The 26,389-nt window shown below is 41.5% G+C and overlaps 1 protein-coding gene and 1 long non-coding RNA gene across 9 annotated transcripts in view; both read right to left on the bottom strand.

Annotated features, from left to right (window-relative positions):
* The window catches only part of NAV2 (neuron navigator 2), a 188,150-nt gene that overhangs the window by 107,082 nt on the left and 54,679 nt on the right, over positions 1–26,389 (bottom strand). For 7 of the 8 annotated variants that reach the window (XM_042837241.1, XM_042837242.1, XM_042837243.1 and 4 more), the window contains 3 exons: positions 22,664–22,736; positions 16,045–16,312; positions 11,522–11,679 (listed from right to left, as the gene is read on the bottom strand). In XM_042837241.1, coding sequence (XP_042693175.1) covers positions 11,522–11,679; positions 16,045–16,312; positions 22,664–22,736 — 499 coding nt within the window. Of the gene's footprint in view, positions 1–11,521; positions 11,680–16,044; positions 16,313–22,663; positions 22,737–23,229; positions 23,311–26,389 lie in introns of those variants that run through there. The other variant, XM_042837245.1, reaches the window with a different exon arrangement.
* Positions 19,528–21,860, bottom strand: LOC122170434. Its single transcript, XR_006171762.1, has 2 exons — positions 21,662–21,860; positions 19,528–19,950 (listed from the first exon to the last, which is right to left on the bottom strand). It is a non-coding gene; the product is annotated as an uncharacterized LOC122170434 (long non-coding RNA).

Below are 26,389 nucleotides of genomic sequence, written 5' to 3'. Positions count from 1 at the left end.
ACTGTTTTCTCCCACTTGTTACATGAAAATGCTTTAATAGTATCTAGATAAAAATCACATTGGCATGAATGGGGAACAATAAAATCAGTCTGTTAAGCTTTTTTTTTTTTCTTCCTGATGGACAGTAGAAATTGGAAATTAGTTCCCATCAGACCAGGTTAGTCATTAACACACTGGCAATGAAACGTTTCCGCCACAGCTAACGATGTGACCATCACTGAATAGAAACAGTCAGGGGTTTTGTTTGCTTCAAACCTATCATTTCTTATTCTATAACAAAGTCAACAAGACTCTCATGGTCATTCATGTGATCATCTCAACCATTACATACCAAAAGGAACAGCTTTTTCTTTGTCCAGGAAACTAGGAAGGGTAGAAGAGGTGGTGCTGAGCCATGGAATAAGATAACCCTATCATGCCTTACGAGTGTCAGAACTCTTTTTTTCACCATATTTCTTTCACTCTTCTAATACTATTCGGCACAAGGGAGAGAATCTGCTTTTTCTCCCTGTTTATTACCATTAATTTACCAAGACTGGAAAAACCATCCTTGTTCCAGTGAGGAAGACATGCAACATCAGAATACAAACTGACTGCCCATCCTGTTCTCGGTACAGGAGCCAAGCCGTTATTTGTAACAACAAATACACAATCTGGATTCACGTGCAACTACAGAAGAGGGTTTGTCTTTTACTTTTGCTTTTAAATGAAAGGTTTTCAATTCAAGAAAACACTAGGGTTGTTAGAGTTACCATTGAATAATAATAATAAGTCATAATAAGTCAAAGTAATTTGAGCCAAACCTATTACCTCTGCCTGTACATCACCTCTGGATAGCTATTAAATTTTTACTTACTCTATCTAATTTAATCCCTTTCAAGGGGTAATCATCCTTGTTCTCAAAACATGCATGTAGATTGCTGTCTGAAATGGACCAGTTTCAAATTCCAAACAAGCAGACACTCATATGCAGCCTACTAAAGTCATAGAGAATTCTTACTAATACAAATCTCACTGACTACAGGTATCTTCTAAGCAACAAGGAAATAGCCTTTCTTTTAGGCAAAGAACACAAATTAATATTTTGAATACATAGCTGCAAAGGAAGTTTTCCAAACCTCTAACTATGTATGCAGTACTCCTCATTGTTCTGTGTGTGTCCTTTTTTGAAGCTCATTTGAAGGCTGCTGAAAACTTCAGCCTTCAAGATGTGACCCCTGACAGGAAAGGCGAGAACTCTGAGGTTTGATGTCAGTTTGCACATCTCAGGCTGCCCCTGGTAAGGACAATGAGAGTCTTGCTGTTTCTAACCCACTGTTTTTAAATTGAATCTAGGCAGTTGACATTATCCAAATCTGCTGCTTTTAAACATGTGTGATACCAAGCTCAACAAAAGCTCCATATCACACAGAAGCAAGCCAAAGAGTGCATTCCCAGGTGCTTTCTACATCACACAGAATCACAGAATGACCAGGGTTGAAAGGGACCTCAAGAATCATGAATCTCCAACCCCCCTGCCACAGTCAGGGCCACCAACCTCCTCATTTAATACTAGCCCAGGCTGCCCAGGGCCCCACCCAACCTGGCCTTGAACACCTCCAGGGAGGGGGCATCCACAGCGTCTCTGGGCAGCTGTTCCAGCACCTCACCACTCTCTCTGTAAAGAATTTCCCCCGACATCCAACCTCAATCTTTCCTCCCTCAACTTAAAACCATTTCCCCTCGTCCTGCAGTTATCTACCCTTTCAAAGAGTTGATTCCCCTCCTGTTTGTAGGCTCCCATTAGGTACTGAAAGGCTGCAATGAGGTCACCCCACTGCCTTCTTTTCTCCAGGCTGAACAAGCTTGGCTCCCTCAGCTTGTCTTTGTAGGGGAGGTGCTCCAGTCCCCTGATCATCTTTGTGGCTCTCCTCTGGACCCTCTCCAACAGCTGTCTTTCTTGTTCTGGGGCCCCAGACCTGGTCACAGTACTCCTGATGGGGCCTCACAAGAGCAGATAGAGAGGGACAATCACCTCCCTGTCCCTGCTGACCACCTCTCATCTGATGGAGCCCAGGATACCACCTGCTTTCCAAGCTGCAAGGCTCACTGCTGGCTCATGTTCAGTTTTTTATCCATCAGGATCCCCAGGTCCTTCTCTGCAGGGCTGCTCTCAAGGACTGTTCCTTCCAGTCCAAACAGATGCCTTGGACTCCTCTGACCCAAGAGCAAAACCTTGCACTTTGCTGTGTTGAAATTCATTGGGTTCACCCAGGCCCACCTTTTGAGCCTGTTGAGGTCCCTCTGAATGGCATCCCTTCCTTTTACCATGTAAACCTCACCACTCAGCTTGGTGTCATCAGTGAACTTCTGAGGGTGCACTCAATGCCATTGTCGGTGTCACTGATAAAGATGTTACAGAGCACCGGTCCCAAGACAGACCTCTGGGGGACACCGTTTGTTACCAGCCTCCAGCTGGACATAAAACCATTGATGACCACACTCTGTCTGCAGCCTGTCAACCAATTTCTTATCCATGGAGTGGTCCACCCATCAAATCCACATCCCTCCAATTTGGAGATAAGGATGTGATGGGGGACCATGTCAAGGGCCTTGCTCAAGTCCAGGTAAATGACATTGCTTGCCTTTCCCCAGTCCACCAATGCTCACTCCATCATAGAAGGCCACCAGATTGGTCAAGCATGACCTTCCCCTGGTTGAAGCTGTGCTGGCTGTCTTGGATCACACGCCCATTCCTCATGTGATCAAGCATGTCATCCAGGATGATCTGTTCCATGATTTTCCCAGGCACAGAGGTGAGACTCACTGGCCTATAGTTCCCAAGTTCTCCCTGCTCCCCTTCTTATAAATGGGAGTGATGTGACCCTTTCTCCAGTCACCTGGAACCTCACCTGACAGCCACAGCTTTTCAAATAGCATGGAGAGCAGTTCAGCAACCATCTCAGCCAACTCCTTCAGAATCCTGGCACAGCGCCTGATGCGAATGATCCAAATCATTTATTACAAGTTCTCACATCACTTCTATACCTTCACAAGTTTTCTTTTTCTAGCTTTCCACCCCTACAACTTTTCCATCCACCTTTACATGTCAACAGAGCATTCTACAAAACACTCTTCAATCGTTCACACAGGCGCTTGTCCAATCAGAGCCGTGAGACGTTCCTTCTACTTCTAGAGGTGTCCTTGGTTCTCATGCTGTTTATCTTGCTCCACAGCTTCTGCTCTGAACAGTTTTTCTTGTATTCCCACATCCTGGGATGCATGCCATCCTAACTGCAAACATGTAGATTTCACTTTGGAGTGTCATTCCTACTAAAGCTATGGCAGCAGGACAAGGGGAAAGGGCTTTAAACTGGAAGGGGGCAGATTTAGACTAGATATAAGGAAGAAATTCTTCACTGTGAGGGTGGTGAGACACTGGAACAGGTTGCCCAGTGATGTTGTGGAAGCACTCAAGACCAGGCTGGAAGGGACTGGGAGCAGTCTGGTCTAGTGAGAGTTGTGCCGTGTCCATAGGAGAGGGTTGGAACCAGGTGATCTTTCAGGTCCTGTCCAACCCAAATCATTCCATCAGTCTGTGACAGAATATGTCACATCCCCTTGAACTGCTCTGATAAACCAACTGCCCACATTTGAAGTGCACACATTTGATGTACAGAACCATACACCAAAAACAACTGCTTGTTCAGCAGTGCAGACGTTTCCATGCCAGCATTTTACTAACTTGCTTGTCAGCCCTATTTTGATAGCAACAAGTGAAAAAGATATGAGAAAGAAATTCCTTACCTTCCACAGGTAAGGAATTTTCACATCAACAGACCAGAAATGAGTATCAGCAAAGAGCAAGGGAAAACACAGAACATTTAAATAAGAAAGATATTTAGACCACAAACAAAATATAAGATTATTCTTACCAGTGTAGTTATCAGTCCTGAAGCACACTTCAGTTTTGCTTTGCCTTTTACCCCCAACAGAGTGCCTTACATATGTCACTGATACTGTTTAGTCAATGTGCCATATATTTTTGATGCTCTAAGAAACTAAAATTTTTAAGCTGGAGTAAGCGAGTAAGAGAGTAAGAGTAAGAGTAAGAGAGTAAGAGTAAGAGAGCTCTGCAGACCATTTCTTCCAACCTTCAGCTTAAATCAAGACCTTAGATTAGTTTATCCAAGGCTCTGTCAAGGCAAGTCCTGAATACCTTCAGCAAGACTGCCCTGCCTTCCTGGACAACTTTTTGATGGTTCATTGTTCCCACAGCGAAGAATGTTATTCCTCCTGCCAGATGGAAATTCCCCTAAAGGAACCTGTGCCACTTGCCTCTTGGTCCTTCACCATGCATGCTTGTGAAGACAGCAACTGTGATTACATATGTGCTGCATTCCAGGTTAAAAGGGGTTACTAAAGATAAAAAAAGGAATGTAGCATCAGCCACATGCTTCTCTTACTCCCCTCCAAATACACCGTATCCCTACCTGGAAACAGACATGCAGAGCTCAGATTATAGCAGAGTCAGTGAGATCTGAATTCACAACGCTCTCATAAGGCCTGTATGGAGTAAGTTTGCAGGAACACTGATATCAAAACACACATTTACTTAAATCAGTGCACCAATCTGTATGCATATATTCTTTTTTCCTATTACTGCCCAAACCCGACTACTTCACAAATATAAAAGCAAACATTTCTTCTGTCTCATGTAGAAAAGGTCAAAATTTGGTAGTGCTTCTTCCTGCTGATATTTTACCTAAGACTTAAACCAATGCAAGATGTCATTTTTCCCTCAGCCTTCTACTGCCCTCTGCAGGATTATTTTAAATCAATTATTAGGAATAAAGAAGAAAAAGAATCGACCCAAAAGAAAGCATGTAAGCCTACCAAACACACCACTGCATCACAGCGTAAACACACTGCAATGACATATTGAGTTGACGTTTCTGACAGCTTCATAAACTAAGGAATTTACCAACTCTGGATGCAAACCAGAGAGTAGTAAACAGAGTATCTCCACACAATGTCACCATTCTTGAGACTGCAAAATGCAGATGGACTGCCTGAAGATCAATAATGACAGTGGATACGTCTGGGTGCTCAGTTTCTCAGGAATACCCATCATTCTGTTCAACACAAATGGCTTTTAAATTCTGGCTCAACCTGAATTACTTGAAGCTATGCAAAATACTGGAATAGTTTAATAGATTAACTAATAATCTTGCTGAGATAGATTAACAGATTAAATCCACCACATCAAGCTCTTTCTTGAAGTTGCATGCTTCAATTTTTAAATTTCATTCTTGATAGCACCTCAAACACAGTTCTGCTCCTTCCTGCCGTGGACAAAAAAAAAGGTTTTTTAATTCTAAACTGCACAAACAAATGGAAGTTTGGGGCATTTCTAATTTGGTGACCGTTTTAGACAATTAAAAGGGTATGGAAATGTGGAGCTTCAAGATAACTAACAACAAATATTCACATACTGACATAGAAATGTCAAGCTCATGTGACAGTTTACATTCCTTAGGAATGTTTTGGACATGAGTTCAGCGGTAGACTTGGCAGGTGGCTAATGCTCTTCATGCTATGTTATGCTTTGTGATGTTGAAGGACATCAAAGAATAAAAGTAACCCAATGGTATGCTTACCCATGTATGGACTAAATAACTTTAGACTGTTCAGAAGTGAATTAAGAGGCCCCATGAAGAGATTATTATAGGATGTATATGAGGAGATTACGATGACATCTAAAACCACAAGCCTGTATGGCTCATTACTTCCCCGTGATCTAAAAATGCAATTAGAATCTAATGGTATTTTCCTTTTTATAAGAATAAAAGCCTTTAACAGCAATTACACACATTAAAGCACTCTGTGTAGAAGAATACTGCAATTATAAATGGCTAATCACTGAAAAGAAAAACATTTACCTTGGCATGCTACCATTTTATGATGTGAGGAATATGGACACTCAAATTCCCAGGAGCATAGAAGAAATTTTCCACACAAACCTTGGAGCTAACTCCAAAAAGCAGGAACTATCATATCCTAACCTCCAGAAAGGTGTCCACACACGTGAAATGGGTGTCTACATCATCCTCCTTAGAGGAGAATCCTGGACAGCAACAATCAGCCTATCTTGACTCAGAGCTCTTAATGGAAAAGAAAACAAGCCCACACCTTCCATGTGAGTTACAGGAAACTATTTCATAAACCACTGAAAATCATGTGTTTCAGCAAATCTGTATTCTAAGAGTTTTAGTGTACTGCAAGCATCCACCGATTTTTTGCTTTCATTTTCGAATGCCTTACTCGAGCTTTCCAGATATGGCACATTTCCAGAAATGAACAGCTAAAGGTTCAGAAAGATTGATTTAACGCTGCAAGATTTCAACAGCTTTCAAAACAAAATAAAATAAAATCACACTGCCTCCCCCTCCCATTTAACATGCATGAAATCTAAGCACCCAGTGTCAGCAGCTGTCAAATAGTACTGCAGAAAAAGACTAGATTTTACAGTTCTCCTGCATGGACAAGCCATGGTAGCTACATCCAGTCATGTCACAAAATTCCCATCTGAATTAATTGTTGCTTTTAAGACAAAGCTCAACTGAGTTTATAGAGATAACCCTCAACAAAGGTTTAGCTGAACTGCAATATTTCAAAAAGTCTGTTACACACAGAATTTCCCATGGCTGCTGCTCTCTTCTGGAAAGAAAGAAGTGAAAAAAGTGCTTTTGATATACATGCAATAGCCACACTGGCCTGTACACTCCTGGATGAAGGGTAGGCACATGGTTCTCACCAATCCTGTTTTCACCCTCCTCCCAGGAAGTGTGTCCTAGAGGTGTTCAAGGCCAGGTTGGATGGAGCCCTGGGCAGCCTGGTCTAGCGTTAAATGGGGAGGTTGGTGGCCCTGCACGTGGCAGGGGGTTGGAGATTCATGATCCTTGAGGTCCCTTCCAGCCCTGGCCGTTCTGGGATTCTGTGATTCTGTGAAGCAGCCCCAGTATTTACACCAGCTGCTTCCTCCACTGTGCTCAAAGCTGAGCACGGATGACTTCAGAAGCACACAGGGAGCAACAGACAGCTTTATTCTAGCACTTCACACCCTGATTTCCTTCAGCGTTTGCAAATGTCATCTGGCAAAATCAATTCAATTCCTCACGTGCAGGATGAGCAAAGCCCTGCAACATTTCTTGTCTTTATGACAGAACATCTGTCTTTTATCTCTATTCATTTGCTAAGTTTACACACGTTACCTCAACATACATCCAAGAATTTATTTTCATAGAATCCTTTCCCCAAGAAAGTCTCATCATTAGATTACTAATGGAATCTTAAAATAACAGAACATCTAGGTTATTTGTTTTTCAGTAGCTAGCTATTCCTCCATGCTCCTTTTACTGTCCTTTTCATTTCTGCTGTATTCTGTTCCAATTCACGCACTTTTGCTGCCACAAGATGCAGAAGATTGACTAATAAGACAGTTCACATTTGGAAGAAAAGGCCACAGATGAGTGAAAGCTGCAAATTACATCCTACAGTAATCAGTAAGAGCCGATTCAAATGTAATACAGCAAAGGCAACCTTCTATCAGGAAGTGATGGCTCATGCCAAAGCAGCCTGCCAAACCAGGCAAATTTCTTTTCGTCCTATTTCCTCCTCCAAAAACACAGAGCTACTACTGTGTAAAGGGATCAGAATTACCAGAAGAGAGCTGACTGACACACAACATGGTGATATGAGTCTTATTTCCTTAGGCAAAATTCAGGATATGGGTCAGAAAGCTTGAATTGTCTCAGCAGTTTGACATTAAACTTGTCTGGCAACGTTACAATTAACGTAAAATAAGCCAAACATTTGTCAGGCCAACTGGTTTTGTTTCTCATGAATGCAAACCAACTTTGTGTCATGATTATATTTTTAAGTAAAATTCAACTTGCATAAGCCCTCTTTCTTATTTTTCTTTTTCTCTCTTCTCCTCAAGACCATAATTTATTTCTGGCTTTATGGATTTATGACTCAGAACCAAAGTTCTGAGTATTTAATGCAACATACACAGGCCATCAACTTTGGAAAAAATCAAACCAACCCATTCTCACCTCCACCCCTCCCCCCTCAAAAAAACCCACACTTTTTTTCTTTTGGGCGTTTGCAACACTCACAGGAAGCAGATTACCTTGCATGCTTCTTCAGTAACAATTTTATCTTTCTGAAGAGATGGATTACAATGAGGAATGAGTGTTCGCAGAACTATCTGCCTAAAAGCAGCTGACAGTCAAGCTGACAAATCTGCATGTGAGAGAGAGGGGAACAAGGCAGAACACCAGTATGAAGACTTTTCTCTGAAACTGAAGAAAGTCAAGACTGAACCCAGTACTTGGCTTCCCTTATTTAGTAATCTTAGCAAACTGGGAGAAAGTCAAGAGAGTTCAAGTTATCTCTTGAGCACAGCTGTAACTTGCCAGCTTTTAACTGAATGCCAAATGTAATTCAGTTACGGAGATGAATATTACATGCTTACGTCACAGTTAAATCATTGCTGTTTACAGGTAAGGAAGGTACTCAGTACCTTCCAAAATAGTAACTGTGGATTCACCAAGTAGGATGTTGCTACTTCATTAGCCTATTTTTGGGTATTGCCGTGAAAGTAATTTTCTTCCCATACAAAGTCTGATCAGGCTGATTGAAAATGTTTTTGGAGGATCTCCTGAGTAGGATTTGTAGCGCACTCTGCTCTGCTGGAAAAGCAATGCTGCTGGTGCTAGATGGACAATTAATTCAGTGCTGGTTCAGGGGTGTGCATGTACTCCGAGATTCTGCCTTCTGGAGACAGTGAAGCACTGGCACAGGTTGCCCAGGAAGTGGTGGATGCCCTGGCCCTGAAGACACCCAAGGTCAGGCTGGCTGGGGCTCTGAGCACCTGATGGAGACATGGGTGTCCCTGTTCATTGCAGGGGAGAGGAGCTAGATGGCCTGTAAGGTCCCTTCCAACCCAAATGATTCTATCATTCTGTGATGCTCAAGACTCCAGTGACACCATTACAAGATGAGACACAAGACATGAGGTTCCAGAGAAGAAAATTACAATTTCCTCCAAAGAAACAAGCATGAAAACCACAGGCATTACAGTTACTGAAGTGATGCATGTATAACAAGGAGATTTGAGTCTAAAGGGCACTCTGCCAAGTCACTGCGAGGAGACACAACTGGAATACAATATTGATCCATCTGTGTAAGTGCAATGACTTCGTTTAGGGTACTGAATTAGCTGCCAGACTAAGCCAATGATTTGACTCTAGCAAACTACAACAATTTGCTCTGTTTTCACCAGTCATATCCACCACCACTCTGCTGGAAAATTCTGCCTTACAGAGCTCAGAGCTACAAACTGAAGGCAATGAATGCTGTCAGATTATCTACTTACTGAATGGACACAAAGTCAGTAAATGTCATTGAAAAAATGACACAGTGCCATACAGGACGGTACTTGGTATTGCATTTCCAATGCAAACACAGTTTCTTCGCAACATTTATAAAGATAAATTATGTTTCTGCCTTCAAATATGCTGCATGATTCTTGAAATTAAATTTAAATTGTGTTTTTAAAGCACCTCTGACAACAGTGGAGGAAGCAAAACAAATGGAGCTATTCACCATGTGAAAATATTGAAGAAATCTTCAGTGGTCATTTTCCTTTCCTGTAAAGCTGCTCATCAAAATGTCTTATTTTTGGATTAATTTTCTACTCCCCCTTGTTTGTGTCTGGCAAGAAATGAGAAAGCCTGTTTCACCACTACCAGTTCTTCCTGAGGCTATTTGTTGTGCATATCTTCAAGACATCAAGTCACAACCCCACTCCTAGTAAGGAAGGATTACTCCTTTACAGCATTCAAGAACCTTGCCTTCCTACTGAAAGGATACTTCCTAAAACAGAACAAGTTTTCAGGCGTCCCAACCCACCAATGCTATTTAGACCCCATCACCTGGTGACCTTTCGTGGTCTTTGACATCAGGCTGAACAGTTCAGAGCAACAGAGGCTCAGAGCACTACTACAAACTTACACACAAAATTCAATCCCTGCTTATCACTGACATTTCCATACGTTTTGAACTATTCACCTAGCACCAGTGTTTCCCCACTAAACCGTGTCCCTTAGTACAAAGATACTACAGCTTTCTGCAAGGACACAGTTACAACTTATGATCTGTTTTCAAGGCTGAGAAATTACTACATTTAACTGCAATCAGATGGACAGAACAGTAAATCTTAAAAGCAGTCACAAAAGCGACAAGAAAACCCAAACGTTTCGAAGTTGTAAATAACTGTAAAGCAGTGGGGCTTGTGGAGTCACTTGTAAGAAGGAAGAGTTACCGGGGATAAAAACGAGGTAAGTGGCACTGCTCTCAGCTATCATAGCATTTTCTTGTGAGAGGGGTGGATAGGACAACGATAGGGCCAATGTGTTAAGCAAGAGAAAAACATTAAACATAGCATGAGGATCTACAGAATCCAACAGAAAGCCTGTGCACACTGTTTGGAACAATTTTACAATCTAAATTTCTATGAACTGTCAAATCTAATGTTGCCAAAGAACAAAGCCACTGTTATTTACTTATCACAGTAAATAAAACCAATCAATTGCTTTTTTCTACATCACAGAGGAGGAGAACTAAATTTGAATGGCAATACAAAGAATGTCCAGGCAAATATTCTTGTTATTGGACTTCAGGAGTAGTGAATTTCATAAACTAGAGACGTGGCAAAGGAATCTCTCTGTATGACAAGTTACCCAGAAAAACACAATGGATGCTGAAAGCTTAAAAGTGATCTGATTGTCTGTACTGGAGTCAACAATTTTTCTTAAATCTCATTTCTGTTCTTGAAATACTGTCAGTGCTCTGTTCCTTATTATAGTTCCAAAGAGGCTGATCAAGAATATATGAAGTTACTAAAATGATTTCCACTGACTTGAATTAGATTGAGATTGAAATCCAAGCAAGATTTTCACCAGGTAGTAACAGAAGCCAGCTCTAATGCGGGGAATGAGTTCCCCTTTCAAAGCATGCTTTAACTAAGTATATTCTGGGGAGAAGTCAAACCTGCACACTAAGATTTCATGGCTGCTAGTATTTTACCTGTTTTTACCCAACTTTTAAGCATTCTTATTACAGATAAGTGTGTATATGAGAAATGATCAGAAATGATCATAACACAACTGGCACGTATGTTTTTATGGACCGCCTACCATGAGTATGATATCCTGCACCCAGTGCAATCACAATAAAAATTTACTAGCCTCAACCACACAGAAACTAAAAACTGACTTGGCGAATGAATCATTCAATTTGAAAGTGGGTGAGAAAAGTAAACACCAAGGGAAAGCACTGCAAGGAGCTGTGTTTGCAAAGAACCACTCAACGCTGCGAGATAATCTCACATCTCGAGTTTCATAGAGAATCCAACTTCCCCTGCATAAAACCACCATTCAGAAAAACTAAGCATGCAAAAATTACAAGCACTTACCTTTTTCATTGCAACTTGTGGATGCTGGAAGAAGAACTCCAGGCTTGGACTTGTCATAATTGTTAAAGCTCTGGCTGCGGCGATTGTTGGTACTGACAGCACCACGAGTTTTTGTCTCACTGCCTGCAGTGGACACCCTTGTGGTCGGGCCTGGGAGCCTGACAAAAGAATTACAGTAAGATCAGATATGTGAAAAAGCACTATGAGAGAGAAACTATGGAATACCATGCGTAAGATGAAAAGGATCAATATCACAAACATACACTTTTAAGGTCTTGGTCCTTACCAGAGAACTAATGGAAAAATCATCTGAGATGAAAAATGAATCACAAACAAGCTACAATCTGAATTGCTTTATATGAAAAGAAAAAAAAAAAGGAAAAAAAAAGAAAGAAACAAGATTGTTAATCAGATACTTTAACAGCTTTCCTTTCAGCTCAAAAAAACTTCAGGATGCAGTTTGAAATCCCTGTCTAAGCTGACTAATACCAGATTTAGCAAAAGGAAGAGTTGTTTCTAATGGACTCAACAGAGAATACACTAAGCTGTCTCCTCTCAGTAAGGTGATACAATCAGACCCTCGCTACACATCTTTTGCTTGTTCCATTAATGGTCACTTGCCATAAATCTTGTGAATCAAAAAAATGCAGTGCAGTAATAATACCAGCGTAAAGTTAACACTAAATGAGACATTACTGCTCTTAAACCAGACTGTTGAACAGAGATACACTTATTTTGGATGTAACATGGGGAAGTACATTACATCAGTGCTCAGTGGCCAGCCCAGCAAAACATTAACTGGCTTTAATTTGCGCCCATTAAATCACACAAAATGTAAGTCCATGCTCTTAGGGCAACCACATCAGTGAGCAGGTATAAGTTTCTGCTTTAAATGGATAGAGGATGGCAGCAAGCTGTTTCAGGGATGGATTTTCCAGCATTTCCTTAGCCCATATCGAAAAGATTTAAATATTTACCTAGAAAAAAAGGTAGGTAGGATTCTGGAACTAGCAGACAGGAAAGGATACTCGTTTCACATTTTTCAGGCAAAAAGGGAAGGGGTAGAATTTTCTGAAAGTCTGACAATTGGGAAAGCCACAGGCACTGCATCTCAAAACAACCTGTGTGCCTGAGTTTTTCAAAGTGAACATTAATATACACAGCTTGTGGGTCTGAATGTACACAGCTTGTGGGTCTGCGCTGTGTTTTGCGTGCTCACAAGAACATGCTTCTATGGTCCAAGTAGATGCAACATTGAAAATTGAAAGGCTTGCTGGTTTCTCAATATCCATTCTTAAGAGAATTAAGAAAACAACTCATTTTAAAAAGCAACACCATCACATTATAGACTAAAAGATAGGACCAGTTCATGGCATATAAAGAAGCAGTGAAAGGGTCTTCTTTGTGCTCTCTTTGTATTTTCTGTAAGGTGGAATCTCCCTAAAACTGACTCTGCATGGAATACAAAAGCCAATTTAACTTAACATGCGCTGATAGTAGGCTGCAATGAAGAAGTCCCAGTTGTCAGAGTGAGAAGATACAGCAGACCAAATCCCTGCTGTGCCTATGGGGGTGTGGGGGTTTGGGGGGGAAGAAGCCAGGAAGGAGGCTGGCAGAGCTTTCAAAATTAACTGGCTTCTCAGAGTCCAGTGAAGAAATAGGAAATAGAAAAAGAAACATGAAGGAAAAGTACAGAAATGTCAGCAGCTGCATGCACATGCTTTCAAAGCTCGAAATGGGATAAAACATAAGGGCATCATTCAAATACAAAGCAAAAAAATCTTTTACAAACTCAAAGCACCACGGACCTGGCACAGCGTATCATGGTTCTGAGGTTTATTTGGCCGAAGACTTTAGGACAAACCCTCCATTTAGCCAGGAAGAGCAGCCTTTTCCAGCACTGGGGGGTGCTAGGAAGTTGTCCTCGGCTGTACAAGTTGCAGCACGGTGCCACGGAGAACAACCCAGGGATGCTCCATTCTGCACACAGACCACATGGAAGGAGCAGCAGTGGGGAAGGGAAGGAGCAACCTGAACATGGCTGCCAGGCTCTTCCTGAACACTTGGAAAGCAATTCATTAAGAGTTTGTTTTACTGAGTAGGAACTGAGCTACAAACACACAAGATATCTCAGCTCTGGCTTTTCAGAAGGACAAAATGCTACAGACAGGGCCAAGTGGGGCAGCAAGGCCCGCAGCCTGGCAGGGCCTGTGAAAGGCAGCCACACAGGTTTTGCGAATCTGTCATATTTTAAAGGAATTAAAGCTGCCTGAACTGTGTGAGCACTCAACAGGTGGCAAGTTGGTGAGACAATGGTGTCATTGCCATTAAAAAACACATGGAGAATGAAAAACGTGAGAGTCAACAACAACTCTTGAGTAAGATATCACTTCTCTCACATTTTTCTCTGTAGAAACTGAGTGCTTTTAGCACTTATTTTTGGTGTTTGGCCAAGACATTTCACAGCAACATCTGTGAAATCTAAAGCAAAATCTAGGTGCAGGGTGATGTTTCCAGCTTCTTGCTACTAGAGAAAGGTACTGAGCCCAGGCCATAACTGTGACCCAGAAAGAAGCACAGAATGATAGAATGGTTTGGGTGGGGAAGGACCTTAGAGACCACCTGGTTATAACCCCACTACTACAGGCAGGAATACTGTACTGATGTGTCAGGGCAGCAGTAGCCTGGCTCTAGCTATTTCAGTAATGCAGAGCTACATGCAGCTCACACAGATGGGTGCAGCAGGGAGAGAACTCCCAGAACCATGTTTTGTTCTCAGAAACAAAAGCTTATAAGGGTAAGAAAACACAATCATTCTCTTGCAGGCCTAAATGCATTCCACACTTTGAAAAACAGAAAGAAGTTAAAATTCGCCCAACACTTCCATGTTTCAGCTGCTGGTAAAATGCCTAGTTACAAACGAGGAGGCAAACATTTTCAGCATGAATCCTAAGCATGCAATAATACTGCAAAAGGATTATTCATGCTTCGAGGAAGATGAAGAAACGCTAACCTAGAAGACTTTTTCTGACCAAGAGTGAATCGGATGATTTTGCTTTGAGATGAGTCCCTGGGAGATGCACTGTACGACAGGAAAGAAAAAGTGGAAGATATCATTGAGTAACAACTTTCTTTTTAAAGCCACTGCACTTAGTTACCAGTTGCAGGGAAGAGGGAGTTTATGCTCTTCGCCTAAGCGTAATTTCAGGCCAAAACTGTTTAAAATCAATTATTTTTTATACAGTATGATAGAAGATGTATATAGATGCAGTTTTGTGTGCGAATTCACATTTTTTTTTACTCTTCTCAGTTTTTTATTATATATGATTTCTTCAGAATCTGTGCATTTTCAGCTTATAATATACCGTATGTTATATTTCACATTCTCATGTTAAATAATTTTAAATTTCTTGAAACCCAGCACAAACCACACAATGGACAGAAAATACCAAAGCCATACTGAAATGATCCTATGATTCTGGTCATGTTTTTTTGTCACAAAAGTAACAAAAATACATTCAGATGTTTCCTCATTTGATGATGGTTACTTCCTGTACAAGCTTATACACGCTGTAACAACATCGTGCTTTCCAATTACACAAATAATTGTTTCCACTTAAAATGAGCATGGTTCATTATGACTCAAGGAAAGCCCGAACAAGATCTGAGTAGCATCTCTCTTGGAAGGCTTCACTTGATCTGTCTGTATCCCTCACAAAGCAGCACATAAGATAGTGTTCATCTTAGTGAGTTATTTTAACACAAATCAGCCTTAACTTAATTTGTGATGGTTTGAAACAAATAAGCCTTCACCAGTAACTGTGCAAACATGACTTCAGCTTTTCATCCTGCCCACTAAAATGCTCACTCTGTTAACAGGGGTCAGATAAGCAGGCTGCAATTGTAATCACAGTGCTACTGACTGTGGCTTTTATTTTAACCTGCAAAGAGCTCCATTAGGACTGAAAACATTTAAGGCACAAACACTCCCTCTATTCTGATCTAGGAGAGCCAGAGAACACCAACAGTGCCTTTTTTTTAATGTAAGCCAGCAACTTATTTTTGATCATTAGGCCTAGATTTGATTTCGAGTGTCACCAGCTGTGATGAGTTCTATTTCTTTTACCACGGTTAGAGCCTAATACCATTTCTTAATGAGGAATAATACTCTTGTAAATAGAGAACTCTAGGTTGGCCTTCACACATCCAAAGTATGCTCCGTAACAGCAATAACATAACACGCTTTGAGAGTGGAAAGAAATAGAAATGAATAATTAGAAGAATGCCCTTAGAAAACACTGTGGTCTTGCTGGTATTCTACACTCATTGAACTGAGCATTTCTAACACAGAGAACATATTTAAGCATGTGTTTTGATTTCCAGAGGTGTGAAGTCAACTGCTACCCAGCATTCCCCTTCCAACACCTCATTCTGGAGAACTAAGGAAAGCAGGCTTTTGAAGGCCTTTAAGAAGAAAACCAAGCAAACAATGAAAAGACCAGCTTCAAAAGAAATTTCCCCACCTTGACTGCATTTCTGGTTGTGCTTTGAACGGATGCTGTACAGCTTGCTGGGGCTGTTGGCACTGAGTTTGGAGCGAAGCTGGCACTTGCTGCTGCTGCGGCCCAGCCTGGCCCTGAGATGCAGGCCCTGCTTGCAGGGACACAGAGGGAGCTGGCTGGGACAGATGGTGCTGTGCTGGCTGTTTCTGCGGCTGCTGCTGCTGTTGCTTGTATCGAGACAAACTGAAGAAGAGGCCCAGGATGGCCTTTAGATTCCCATTCCGGATTTCTGTAAGGCAATATACAAAAGTCACTCATCAGCCGCCAGCAGTTGTTTCTTTCTGACAGAGCAGTGGATTGGTCACTGCGCCCTTCACAATGCTGTCAGGACTCCATTCCTCTAGGATATGGCAGACTTCTGCAAACCTCATCAGCACTGCTGCTGACTACCAGTGAGCCAAATCTTCAAATAAATAAGTGATTTCTCCCATGCAGTGACAGCAACGGATGCTGGCCATTTCTGCTGCTTTCTGCATGTTAGCACCACTGCGCTTAAAAAGTTAATTCCTTTAAATAATCCCTTTAAAGTAAACAAACTAACCAACCGATCAAAAAATACCACAACAAATGTATTAACGTCACACCGTAAATGATTTCATAGTCTTAAAATTTGCACAAGCAAGTGAAACCAATCAATTACCATGCTGCATTGTATCATTTCTGGAATACCAGCCTAATTGTTTCCATCAAGATCTGGGCCAACTTACATGTTAGAAAATACTGTTACGGTGAATTGTATAAGTAAATAAAAACCATCAGCTGGACTTTTGCCCTCATGCACAGACCACCTGAGCTAGCTCTACTACATGGAGCAGAGCAAGATGGATGAGAAGGACGTGCAAGCCTGGAGCCAAGCATAAAGGCAAGACTTAGCACTCAGATTTCTGTTCCCAGTTCTGAATGAAGGCTTGCTACACCCTGTACTGGGCTCTGCTCTACCCTTTATTCCCTCTCCCAGCCACTTTTCATCTTTTCTGTGTAACAAGCTTCTGTTTTCAATCCTGACCCCTTACCCAGCAAATATCTAGCTCACGTCTTAAGAGTTTGCTCCACTTTCTGTCCTAACTTCCAGCTTTGGCCTCCTTGCCTTCTTAAATCTCAATCTAATTTTCCTTCCCAGCAGCTAATCTCATTTGTTTGCTTCCTTCATTTTGTTCTGGCCCATACTCATCTCTAGTCACTCTTCACCCTTTTCCACGTGGTCCTGGCCATTACCCAGACCCAGGGCATTTCTCTCCCTTCCCTTCTCTCTGAGTTGATTTCTCCTTCCCACAGCCCAGTACCTCCACATGCGCTCTGCCACCACTACCCCCATTCTCCTCTTTACACAAATATCAGTCCCAGGGCCTGGGTGAAAAGCCGTTCCCTGTTTTCCTTAGTTTTCTTGACCAAATTAGTCACTTCCTGGGTAGCGGGATCCCCTTTCTTCCCCTGCTCACATCTAACCCTAACCCCTGCACAGTGTCCTAACCCCAGGCCTGACTCCTCTGACTCCTCCCACTGGCACCGACATGAGGCACTCGGCTTGTCTAATCTGCTTGTGTTTGTCGAGGGAGGACACGGCATGGAAGGAGACAATAAAGCAAAATAGACACAAAAGACAGCAAAGCACAGTGAAAAGCATCTTATCTTCAGTAAAGAACTCAGTTTACTGATGGAACCGTCAGGAACGTATCACTTAATCACGGGGCCATGACTAAACAGACCCAGCAGCACCAGGAAGCTGAACTGCACAAACACAGGCCAGAAGATAAAAGGAACTCCAACAAGCCTACACGTGTAGACTTAGCAAAACTCCACGCAACTGGAAACAGGGCCCTGATTTCACTGTGAAGTGAGAGGTGACTAAAACAACAACTTCACCTAAAACCCATGCCCTTCTGTGGCCGTGCATGGGAAGAGAAACCTGCTTTTGGCATGTTCAACACGACAAAAAACAATAATCACAAGAAAGCCATGTTTAATGAGTTTCAAAAGCAGCAGCCTCTCTCCCTCCAGCTTTTAAGTAACACATTTCAAACCAGACTTCTAAAGGCAGCTCTCTTATCTCAGTGACAGACTGAGGGAATTCACCTGGCAGCTTGCCCCTGCCCTTTGCACTAAAGGAGAACTTCAGCCCCACTGTGTCCTGCAGTCCGGATCTGCTTCCTGCCTCCCATTTTGAAGAAAATCCATACAAATCCACCCTCTGGAAATTTCCATGCTGTCTTATGTATAGATTTTTCATGCGTAGAGATAGTGAACGTGAACACTTTGCGCAAGCCACTGATGGTTGGCCACTGAGGAATTCTGCACGCAGTCCCCCCCAACCTGTCTTCATTCACAGGTGAGAGACAATGGTCTTCTCTATTTCCACAACATCCCACACAAAATCTCCACAGAACACAAGCCAGAGATGCTAAAAAAATAAGTAACTTGTCAACCCAAAGGAATCTTAACACACAGGCTTAGTGCGGTAGAACCAAAACCCGGCAAGATGTAAGTGCCCTCTCAGGTGCGTGTCAAATAGCACTGTGGGGTATTTGTGCTGTGGAAACAAAAATCCCAGCTGGAACGGGCTGCCCAGGGACTGAGTCACTGTCCCTGGAAGTGTTCAAGAAGCACTTAGATGTGGTAATAAGGGTTTAGTGGGGAGATACTGGTGGTAGGCAGATGGTCAGACTAGAGGCTCTTGAAGGTCCTCGCCAACCTTGGTGAGTCTGTGATTCCAGAAAGGAACTAAAATGGATTTATTGCAATACTGCAGAGTGGATACACTGAAATCCATTTACCTACAGAAGTATGTTAATTTCAGAGGCAAAAGCCTAAGTTCAGTGGAGGTAGTTCCAAAGTCTAGCAAGCTGTTTTCTTTCATTGCTTTATGGTCTCATGATCTGCTCAGCTGATGGTTATCCAGCTAATCTGTTACCCAGAGGAGGTGCAGCCTCTAGCTGTGAATTCGAGTTTTTACTGCACTTTTATATTCTTCGTAATCTTCAAAATCTTGCCAGTGTGTGAAGGACGGCAAGCTTAGCTGGGCAGCAGCAGTTCCAGGTGCCTCGAACCCAGCAGCGTGCAGAATCACAGATTCTGTGCAGGAACAACAACAACAACAAAAAAAAGAAAAGCAGCAGCAAGGGGAGAAAAGGCCACTGCAGCATCTCCGTTTTATTCATTTCATTTCATTATTTCATTTTAGCAACTGGGAATAAAGATTTTAGAATGTAAAATCTTTGCAAAGGGCATGCCTTTCTGGATCCATGCTGCTGGGCTGAGGGTCTACCAGTAGCATACTGAGGTCATCATCAGAGATTGCACCTTCACTGCCTAGATCCATGAACACATTATGCCTGTGTCGCACCAGAAGGGTATTACACATGAAGTGTGTTTCAACACATAGGAGTCAACTTCCCTCCATACTAACACTGCACTGTTGAAAAATGCATATTCTTAAGAGACTCAGGAGAGGTGTCAATGTTTATTTCCGTTTGGAAGCAATCACAATCTTTTACTCCCTCCTGGATGAGGACATGCTGGTGGAGTAAGCACAAGCATTTACAACTGACCTAGCAGGTCTTGGCAAATAACTTGTGCAGAAATACAAGCTCGCTTGGTTATAGCAAGCTCAATTTTAAGTGATTCTGTGTTCCCTAGTTCTGTTTTCCTCTTCCTTCTCAGCACAGCGGAGAATGGGCTCTCCAAATTTTCTTGCTGAATTCCAGTCTTTTAACTTCATTTTATAAAAAGTGATCCTTTTCTCTCCTCTCTTCAGACATCATTCTTTTCCTTCAGCATTAGTGGTAGAGCCAGTAAATGTTCTCATTCTTAAGCTGGCAGCGAACATCACTGGTCTCTTCCCAGCTTCCGTACAATTTAATATGTGAGTTCCTAGAAAGAGGAAAATGTAAGAGCGTAACAGAAAGAAAGAGAGAAAATTCAGCAGAAGCCACGGGATAACCGACATCCTGCTGAGTCTGACTTGTGATTTGGCAGGACAGCAATGAACATTAAACACGTTGTCTGCTCCCCAGTGTGAATGCTACACTAGCAGCTTAGCATGCTGACAGTTTTCTCATCAACTCATCTTCTGGATAATATGAAATATGTAACATTTTTGCCCTACTTACCACATCAAGATTAAAATTGGCTTTCACCATGGACTCAAAGCTGCATTTTGTTTAATCATTTCCTGAGAAGTTTTAACTCACACCTCTCTTCTTGACTTGAGAACTCGGACTGGAACGGAACTATCTCAGCACAGAATGCAGGCAGTGCTTGGCCTGACCATGCCACAGCTTCACTTGGGAGGAAAAGATTTATTTGTGGGTATTCTAATCAGCCAGCTCTTCTACTAGTTGTGGTAACATCAGGTTAGTGTAACATGTACCAAATAGCTGCTACTTTGCCTCCCATGCTTACAAACCATCACAAACTTTGTGAAACGATATGTAAATACACATGTTAAAGTGGCTGGTAGGATCTCACAGCCCAAGATAATGTAGGGTTGTCATTTAGAGGACAGCAAGGAATTCTTTAAGCTATTCTATTCTTCAAATTGCCAAAATGTAATTTTTAGTTACATTTTTAATAACTGGTTAAAAAAATATATATAATTTTCTTGTATTTTTTAATACATTTGACAAGTATAATGCATAAATGTACAACTGTACATGATGGTTTCACCATGAAGTTCATCCACAGTGGTAATCTGCTTGTACGTTTCATAAAAAGCACTGACTCAGTAAGGGAAACCTGGGTTCAGAGAAGACTTGGAATCACAGTCAGAAAGCACACAGCTCAGATTAAGAAAGAAAACATACTCAAGAGAAAACAGTGCTAAACTAATCAGAATAATGTCAAATCTAAATTAAATATGAACAGTATTTTCAGCTGCTTGAAAGTCCATTTTGTGAAACAAATGTGGAAACAGCTATTTGTCAGCACAAAAATTACTATTAAAATGTTTTGATACAAGCAGGACTAATATTAAATACATTCCATCACCAAACTACCATACATTTATATTTTCAGGGGGGCAAAAAAGTGACCTAACTGAGGTGTTCCTGCTCCAGCAGGGGAACTGGACTAGATGATCTTTTGAGGTCCCTTCCTATCCCGGACTTTCTGTAATTCTGTGATTCTTTAGGAATCAATAAACTTTACTCCACAAGGGGAAATCCTTTCCTCAGCATTCAGCAAATGCAAAATGCTCACCTTGTCTCTGGTCCTTAACCCCACATCCACGAATGCTTATGGGCACTGGCAACAGGAGAGCCAAGGCCAAATGAGGGAGGATTCTCTCTGCCAACTGAGAGAACCTCTGCTCTTTGCAAATCTCTGTACATGACTTATAAGACTATCTATCATTCATCCTTCCTTCTTTCATTCCATTTTTAAAGGAGGAAAGCTGTGTTATACTTGCGATTGTATAAGTATACACAAAGTTTACAGGCAGAAGACTTCAGACCATCCAGAAAAATTAAAGATATGCCCATGTTTTTGGGCACAGAAATTCTTTCGGGCCTCTGAATATGAATTGTTGCCTATTTTTCCATTTACACTAACTATTCTAACAAGATATATTAGCTTGACTACTGACCTGGGACCAGATGAGATGCGATTCATTTTCTTCCTATCAGCTCCCGGTGCTGTGCTATGGACTGGTAACCAAACCAGCCTTTCTGCTGTTGCTGAGCAGCACCTGCACAGCCTCAAGGCTCTCTTTTCCCAGCCTCAAAGAAGCTGCAGGTTGAGAAGAAGCTGGGAGGAGACACAGCTGACCAAAGGGAGATTCCTTTGGTAACAACATGCTCAGCAACAAAACACAGGGCGGAGAGGTGCTGGGTATGCACCAAGGAGGAGGTGTCATACATACACCTAAGGCTGGCTGAACTACCAAACCCACCTACTTCTGCAGCATGCTTAAACACAGAGGTGAATGCTGGTGATGAGAATTAGGGAGATGTGTCTGATCTTTTATGAGACAGCAGTTAGCTTCTGAGCCACCAGGCACCATACATCCTGACGTACATCATGTACTGACAGGGAAGAACACCACACACACACACACAGCCATTTTCTGGTTTTGAAAAATTCTGGTGCTCCTCATAAACAAAAGCAATGAACTCAAGGTCGCTACCTTTTTCTTTGGGTTCAAAACATTTGTTGTGGGTTGTTTGGTGTTTTTTTTTGTTGTTGGTTTGGAAACAAACTTCTAAATATCTCAATCAAAGGTAACTTAAGTAGTTGAAGAATGATCAAATAACTTCTCTCTCAACAAACAATCCCCATCAGTTTTAAATTCACATTAATTCTATGCTCTAATCAGTGCACCAATTACAGAACTTAGATGAAAAACTCTCCGCTTTTTAACAGACATACACAAAGACATTACTGAATTAGAATAATTGTTTGTACAAGTCAGCGGAGATGAGATGTGTATTTCACTTACCTTGCATAGTGAGATGGGGGGAAAAAAAAGGAGTTAAAAACTTTAAGTTACCCATATTTAATCCTCCATTCCATGGCACGTGACTACAGTCACAAGCAACAATTTCAGATTGTTATTTAAAATGACATTTTAAAGTAGGGATTGACTCACCTTCCGCTGACAGCCCCTGTATGTTAATCCCCTTAGCAGCCAGGAAACTCAGGCATGCGTCTATGTTTTCAATCTGCTCATGAGCAACAACAAAAACAACAACAAAAGGAGACACAAAAGAATATGCATTGTAATAATTGTTTATGTTAATTTCCCGCCACCCTTTATTGCATTCAGTCTTCATGTCACACAAAAAGTCCCTTTGCTCATATTGTGGAAGCAGTAACAATGTGATATCTCCTAAGTTACTAAGGTCCTACACTGATGGAGCATTACCAAGCTCTGGACTATTTGTACGTGAATGAAGCACATTATTTAATGCTCTAACCACGACAGATGATCACTATATGTCTCATTAAAGGAGCAAGGACCTTATGCCAAGATTTTTAACCTACAATAGTGTAATGAATGTGAAACTGAAAATAAACACGGAAGCCACATTTGCTTGAGAAGGCAGATTGCCACTTGCTCTTAAGTTGACAGCTGGCAAAAGTTTCCATCCACAAAAGCAGTCAAATATAAAAACTGTAACTGAAAACCCCAAGTGGAATCCAAAAAATATTTACCCACTGCATTCTCCGCAGGTCAGAAATGACAGGCAACCCCGGTCTCCCACTGAGGGGTATATCCTGCCCTTCAGAGAGATGGTACAACTAACAGCGCTGAATTGCATGGGATAAAATGCATGTTGATCAGACAGTATCTGCACAACGGCTCTGCACTTTAATGACTACAATTGCTACACACAGACTGGATTACATCCAACTGACAAAGTGAATACTAGGAAGGTTGGAAGAGTTGGGTGTTTTTCGCCTGTATCTCAATATCACTGCAGAGATCTAGCTTTATTTTCATAACCAATTTCCCTCCAAGCCCTGTTGTAGTATCAAACAACACAGAGGTGCCAGCCCCTGCAGACCAAAGCACTTCAATCAGAAACCTAATCCTGGGCACCCATAGAACTCACGCCAAAAAAAAACCCCAAAACCAACAAAAAAGCCCTTACAACATTTTAGAAAATATCATGTAGTGCATGTGACGTTTCACATTAGTCTGTCAGATAACAGCAATGCATAATTTTTGCCATGCAAGTATCCTTTTGACCTGAAGTTTTGAGACATATAAAGGGATGGGAAAACCCTCGTTTACACATCAGCTCTTGCCTGCACTTCAAAAAAAAAAGACAGAAACAAGGCTGTCAGTATTTGGGAGGCTGAGCTGCCATCACCTGATCTGTGCTTTCTGTCCTTCTCTATGTAATACTAAAATAAATAAATAAAAAGTACAAGGGAAGCCATCAGAAAATCTCCAGGGTAGATTCACTTATTGCTTGTAACAATAAAAACATTTTTTTCTATCAGGGCAAGAAGAAGTTACTGGCACTACATAACTGGGACTTCAACAGTTCTAAAAAGGGTGATGTGAGGAGGTTGGTAGAAGTTTGGAATATCCTTTGACAACAGACTGCCAAAACCAGACGTGTACCAGGTAAGAGACTGCCTGTAATGTTCAGATCTGAAAGTCCATAGCAGGGTGTAGGTCCAAAGGTTCATTTACCCGCAGTTCGGCATGCGCCAGCAGTCCAACTGTTTTAGTTTCCTTCCTCATGGTTTCAACGCAGCTCTTTTATTGATGTGACTTGGGACTGGAAAGCCAAAGTCCACCATTTCAAAAATAAAAGCCACACAAAAACATCCATCTTCCCACCTCTTGTACCTAATGAAACTTCAGCTTTCATTGCTCCAAGAGCACTGCTAGTCTTCCACAACTCTGGGTAGATTTCTCCTCTTCTAGTAAGGAGATTTGCTCAGGTAAGTAAGTAATGATAAGCAAAATCTTTATAAGAAAATAAACTACGATGATAAGATCTTGTACAGATTTGCATCTATAAGGAATTCACAAAAAAGAAAAATAGAACTGAAAGATAAAGACACAGCAATTATTCCATCAACATTTATGCAATATTATCTGTGGTACTGGCACGCAGCATAATGATAGCAATGTAATTAACTATTTGAAGGAGAAAATAGAGCTCAGTAAGGAAAATAAATGCAGGGAAATTCAAGAAAATGAAAGAAGGCAGGTCTATAGCTGGAATGATTAAGATTTACCCTTGGTAGAAATTCAGGGTGCTTCCCATACAATGGCTGGTGCCTCACACAGAAACAACCTGTGTCTGCCATCCAGCTGCAATGGAAAAGGGCTCCCAATCCACCTGGCACTCCAGAGTCTCAGAAGAGGAAAAAGGATCCAGAGCCATCAATGGCTCCATCAGGTTGCCATCTCCTGCATCCCGGAGCTGCCCAGGATGAAAACACAGCAATGTTCTGATGCAAAATTTCAAAGTAAGGAAGCTGAAATATTAATATGTCAAGAAGCTTATGGTGTAAATAGTTTTTTATGACCAGTAGCCTGAGTGAAAAACCCTTAACTTGGCCTATCACCTCACCTTAAGCATTAGTAAAAAAGGAGGAGGAAAACCAGGAACAGATGTCAGCCCCTGGCTGGAAAAACAGGATTTAAAAATTAGAAAACGCACATATGTACTGATTTCTAAACACTTCATAAAGGATATCCCCTTGCACATCATAGCTCTCGTTCCCAGCAGACCTTTATGCTCCTCATTCATTCCTAGCTTCTACACTTCAGTACAACACTTCAGTATGCACAAATTTAACAACTTCATTCATTTAATTCTCAGTGTGCTATTACTTTCCTGGGCATATGACTCAGTTTTCCCTCTATTTTCAAATGTACCTTACAGTAATTGTGTACTTCTGGCAATGCTGGCCACAACACCCACAGATGTTTTTGTGCTTGTAATAGAATACTATTTTCTGCTTCTATTCTTGTCCAGTGCTAGAAAGAAAGGGAGCTAGGAAACATGCCCTGGCCTGTAGAAACAAAACAGAGCACACCAGAAACAAACAAACAAACACACACCCTCATTCTGTAATATGTAAATGGACACCCAGCATGGCACTGCTGTATGTTGAACGCTGATGGTACCAAAAAGAGACCTGGATATGCAAAGTGTCCACACCTAAAGCGGCACGTTCAAGTCTGCCAAGTCAAACTGACCAGAGTAAATCCCAAACAGTACTGCCCTTCTGACAGATACAGATGTTCCTCTCCAACAAAAATCAGAGCTAAGCTTCTTGTAGGCTCCTTCACCTAGGAGCCATGGGAAGTTTCTCATTAAGCAAGACCTCCGCTCCCTATTTTTACAGTGATAGATGTGGAATTTTCATGAGTTTATCATGAAATACCACTAATTGTATCAAATCCAGTACTATACATTTAACTTTCACCTCCGTGTTATGCACATTAGTTCTCAGAGGAAGAAAATGAAGATTGATTCATGTAAAATGTTTGAAAGTTTCTGAAGCTCTTATGCAATACTACAACAGACTTCACATGCAACACAGAAACAAGGGAAGAGCCTAACGTGAGCTGATAACAGCAAGATGTTTCTGAATGCAGAACGTGTACCTTGTCCTTATTTTCAGACCGAGCATGAATGCTTAATACTTTTTACAACACAGAGTGTACAAAGAGCCTTAACATCTTGCATTGTTTCCTACACATAATTCTTTCCAAAATGGCCTGGAATACTACATAAAACAATATATATAAACCATATACAACAGATTCTCAATCATTACAAGTGGGATCAGAGGACATCAGAAGGAAGGTTGAGGGAACTGGGCTTGTTTAGCTTGGAAA

This window comes from Centrocercus urophasianus, unplaced genomic scaffold, assembly GCF_019232065.1.
Source record: "Centrocercus urophasianus isolate 14NV4802_14NV808 unplaced genomic scaffold, USGS_Curo_1.0 seq_7, whole genome shotgun sequence".
Classification (NCBI taxonomy): domain Eukaryota; kingdom Metazoa; phylum Chordata; class Aves; order Galliformes; family Phasianidae; genus Centrocercus; species Centrocercus urophasianus.
Note: the sequence above shows the minus strand (reverse complement) of the source record. Positions and strands in the feature narration are given on the sequence as shown.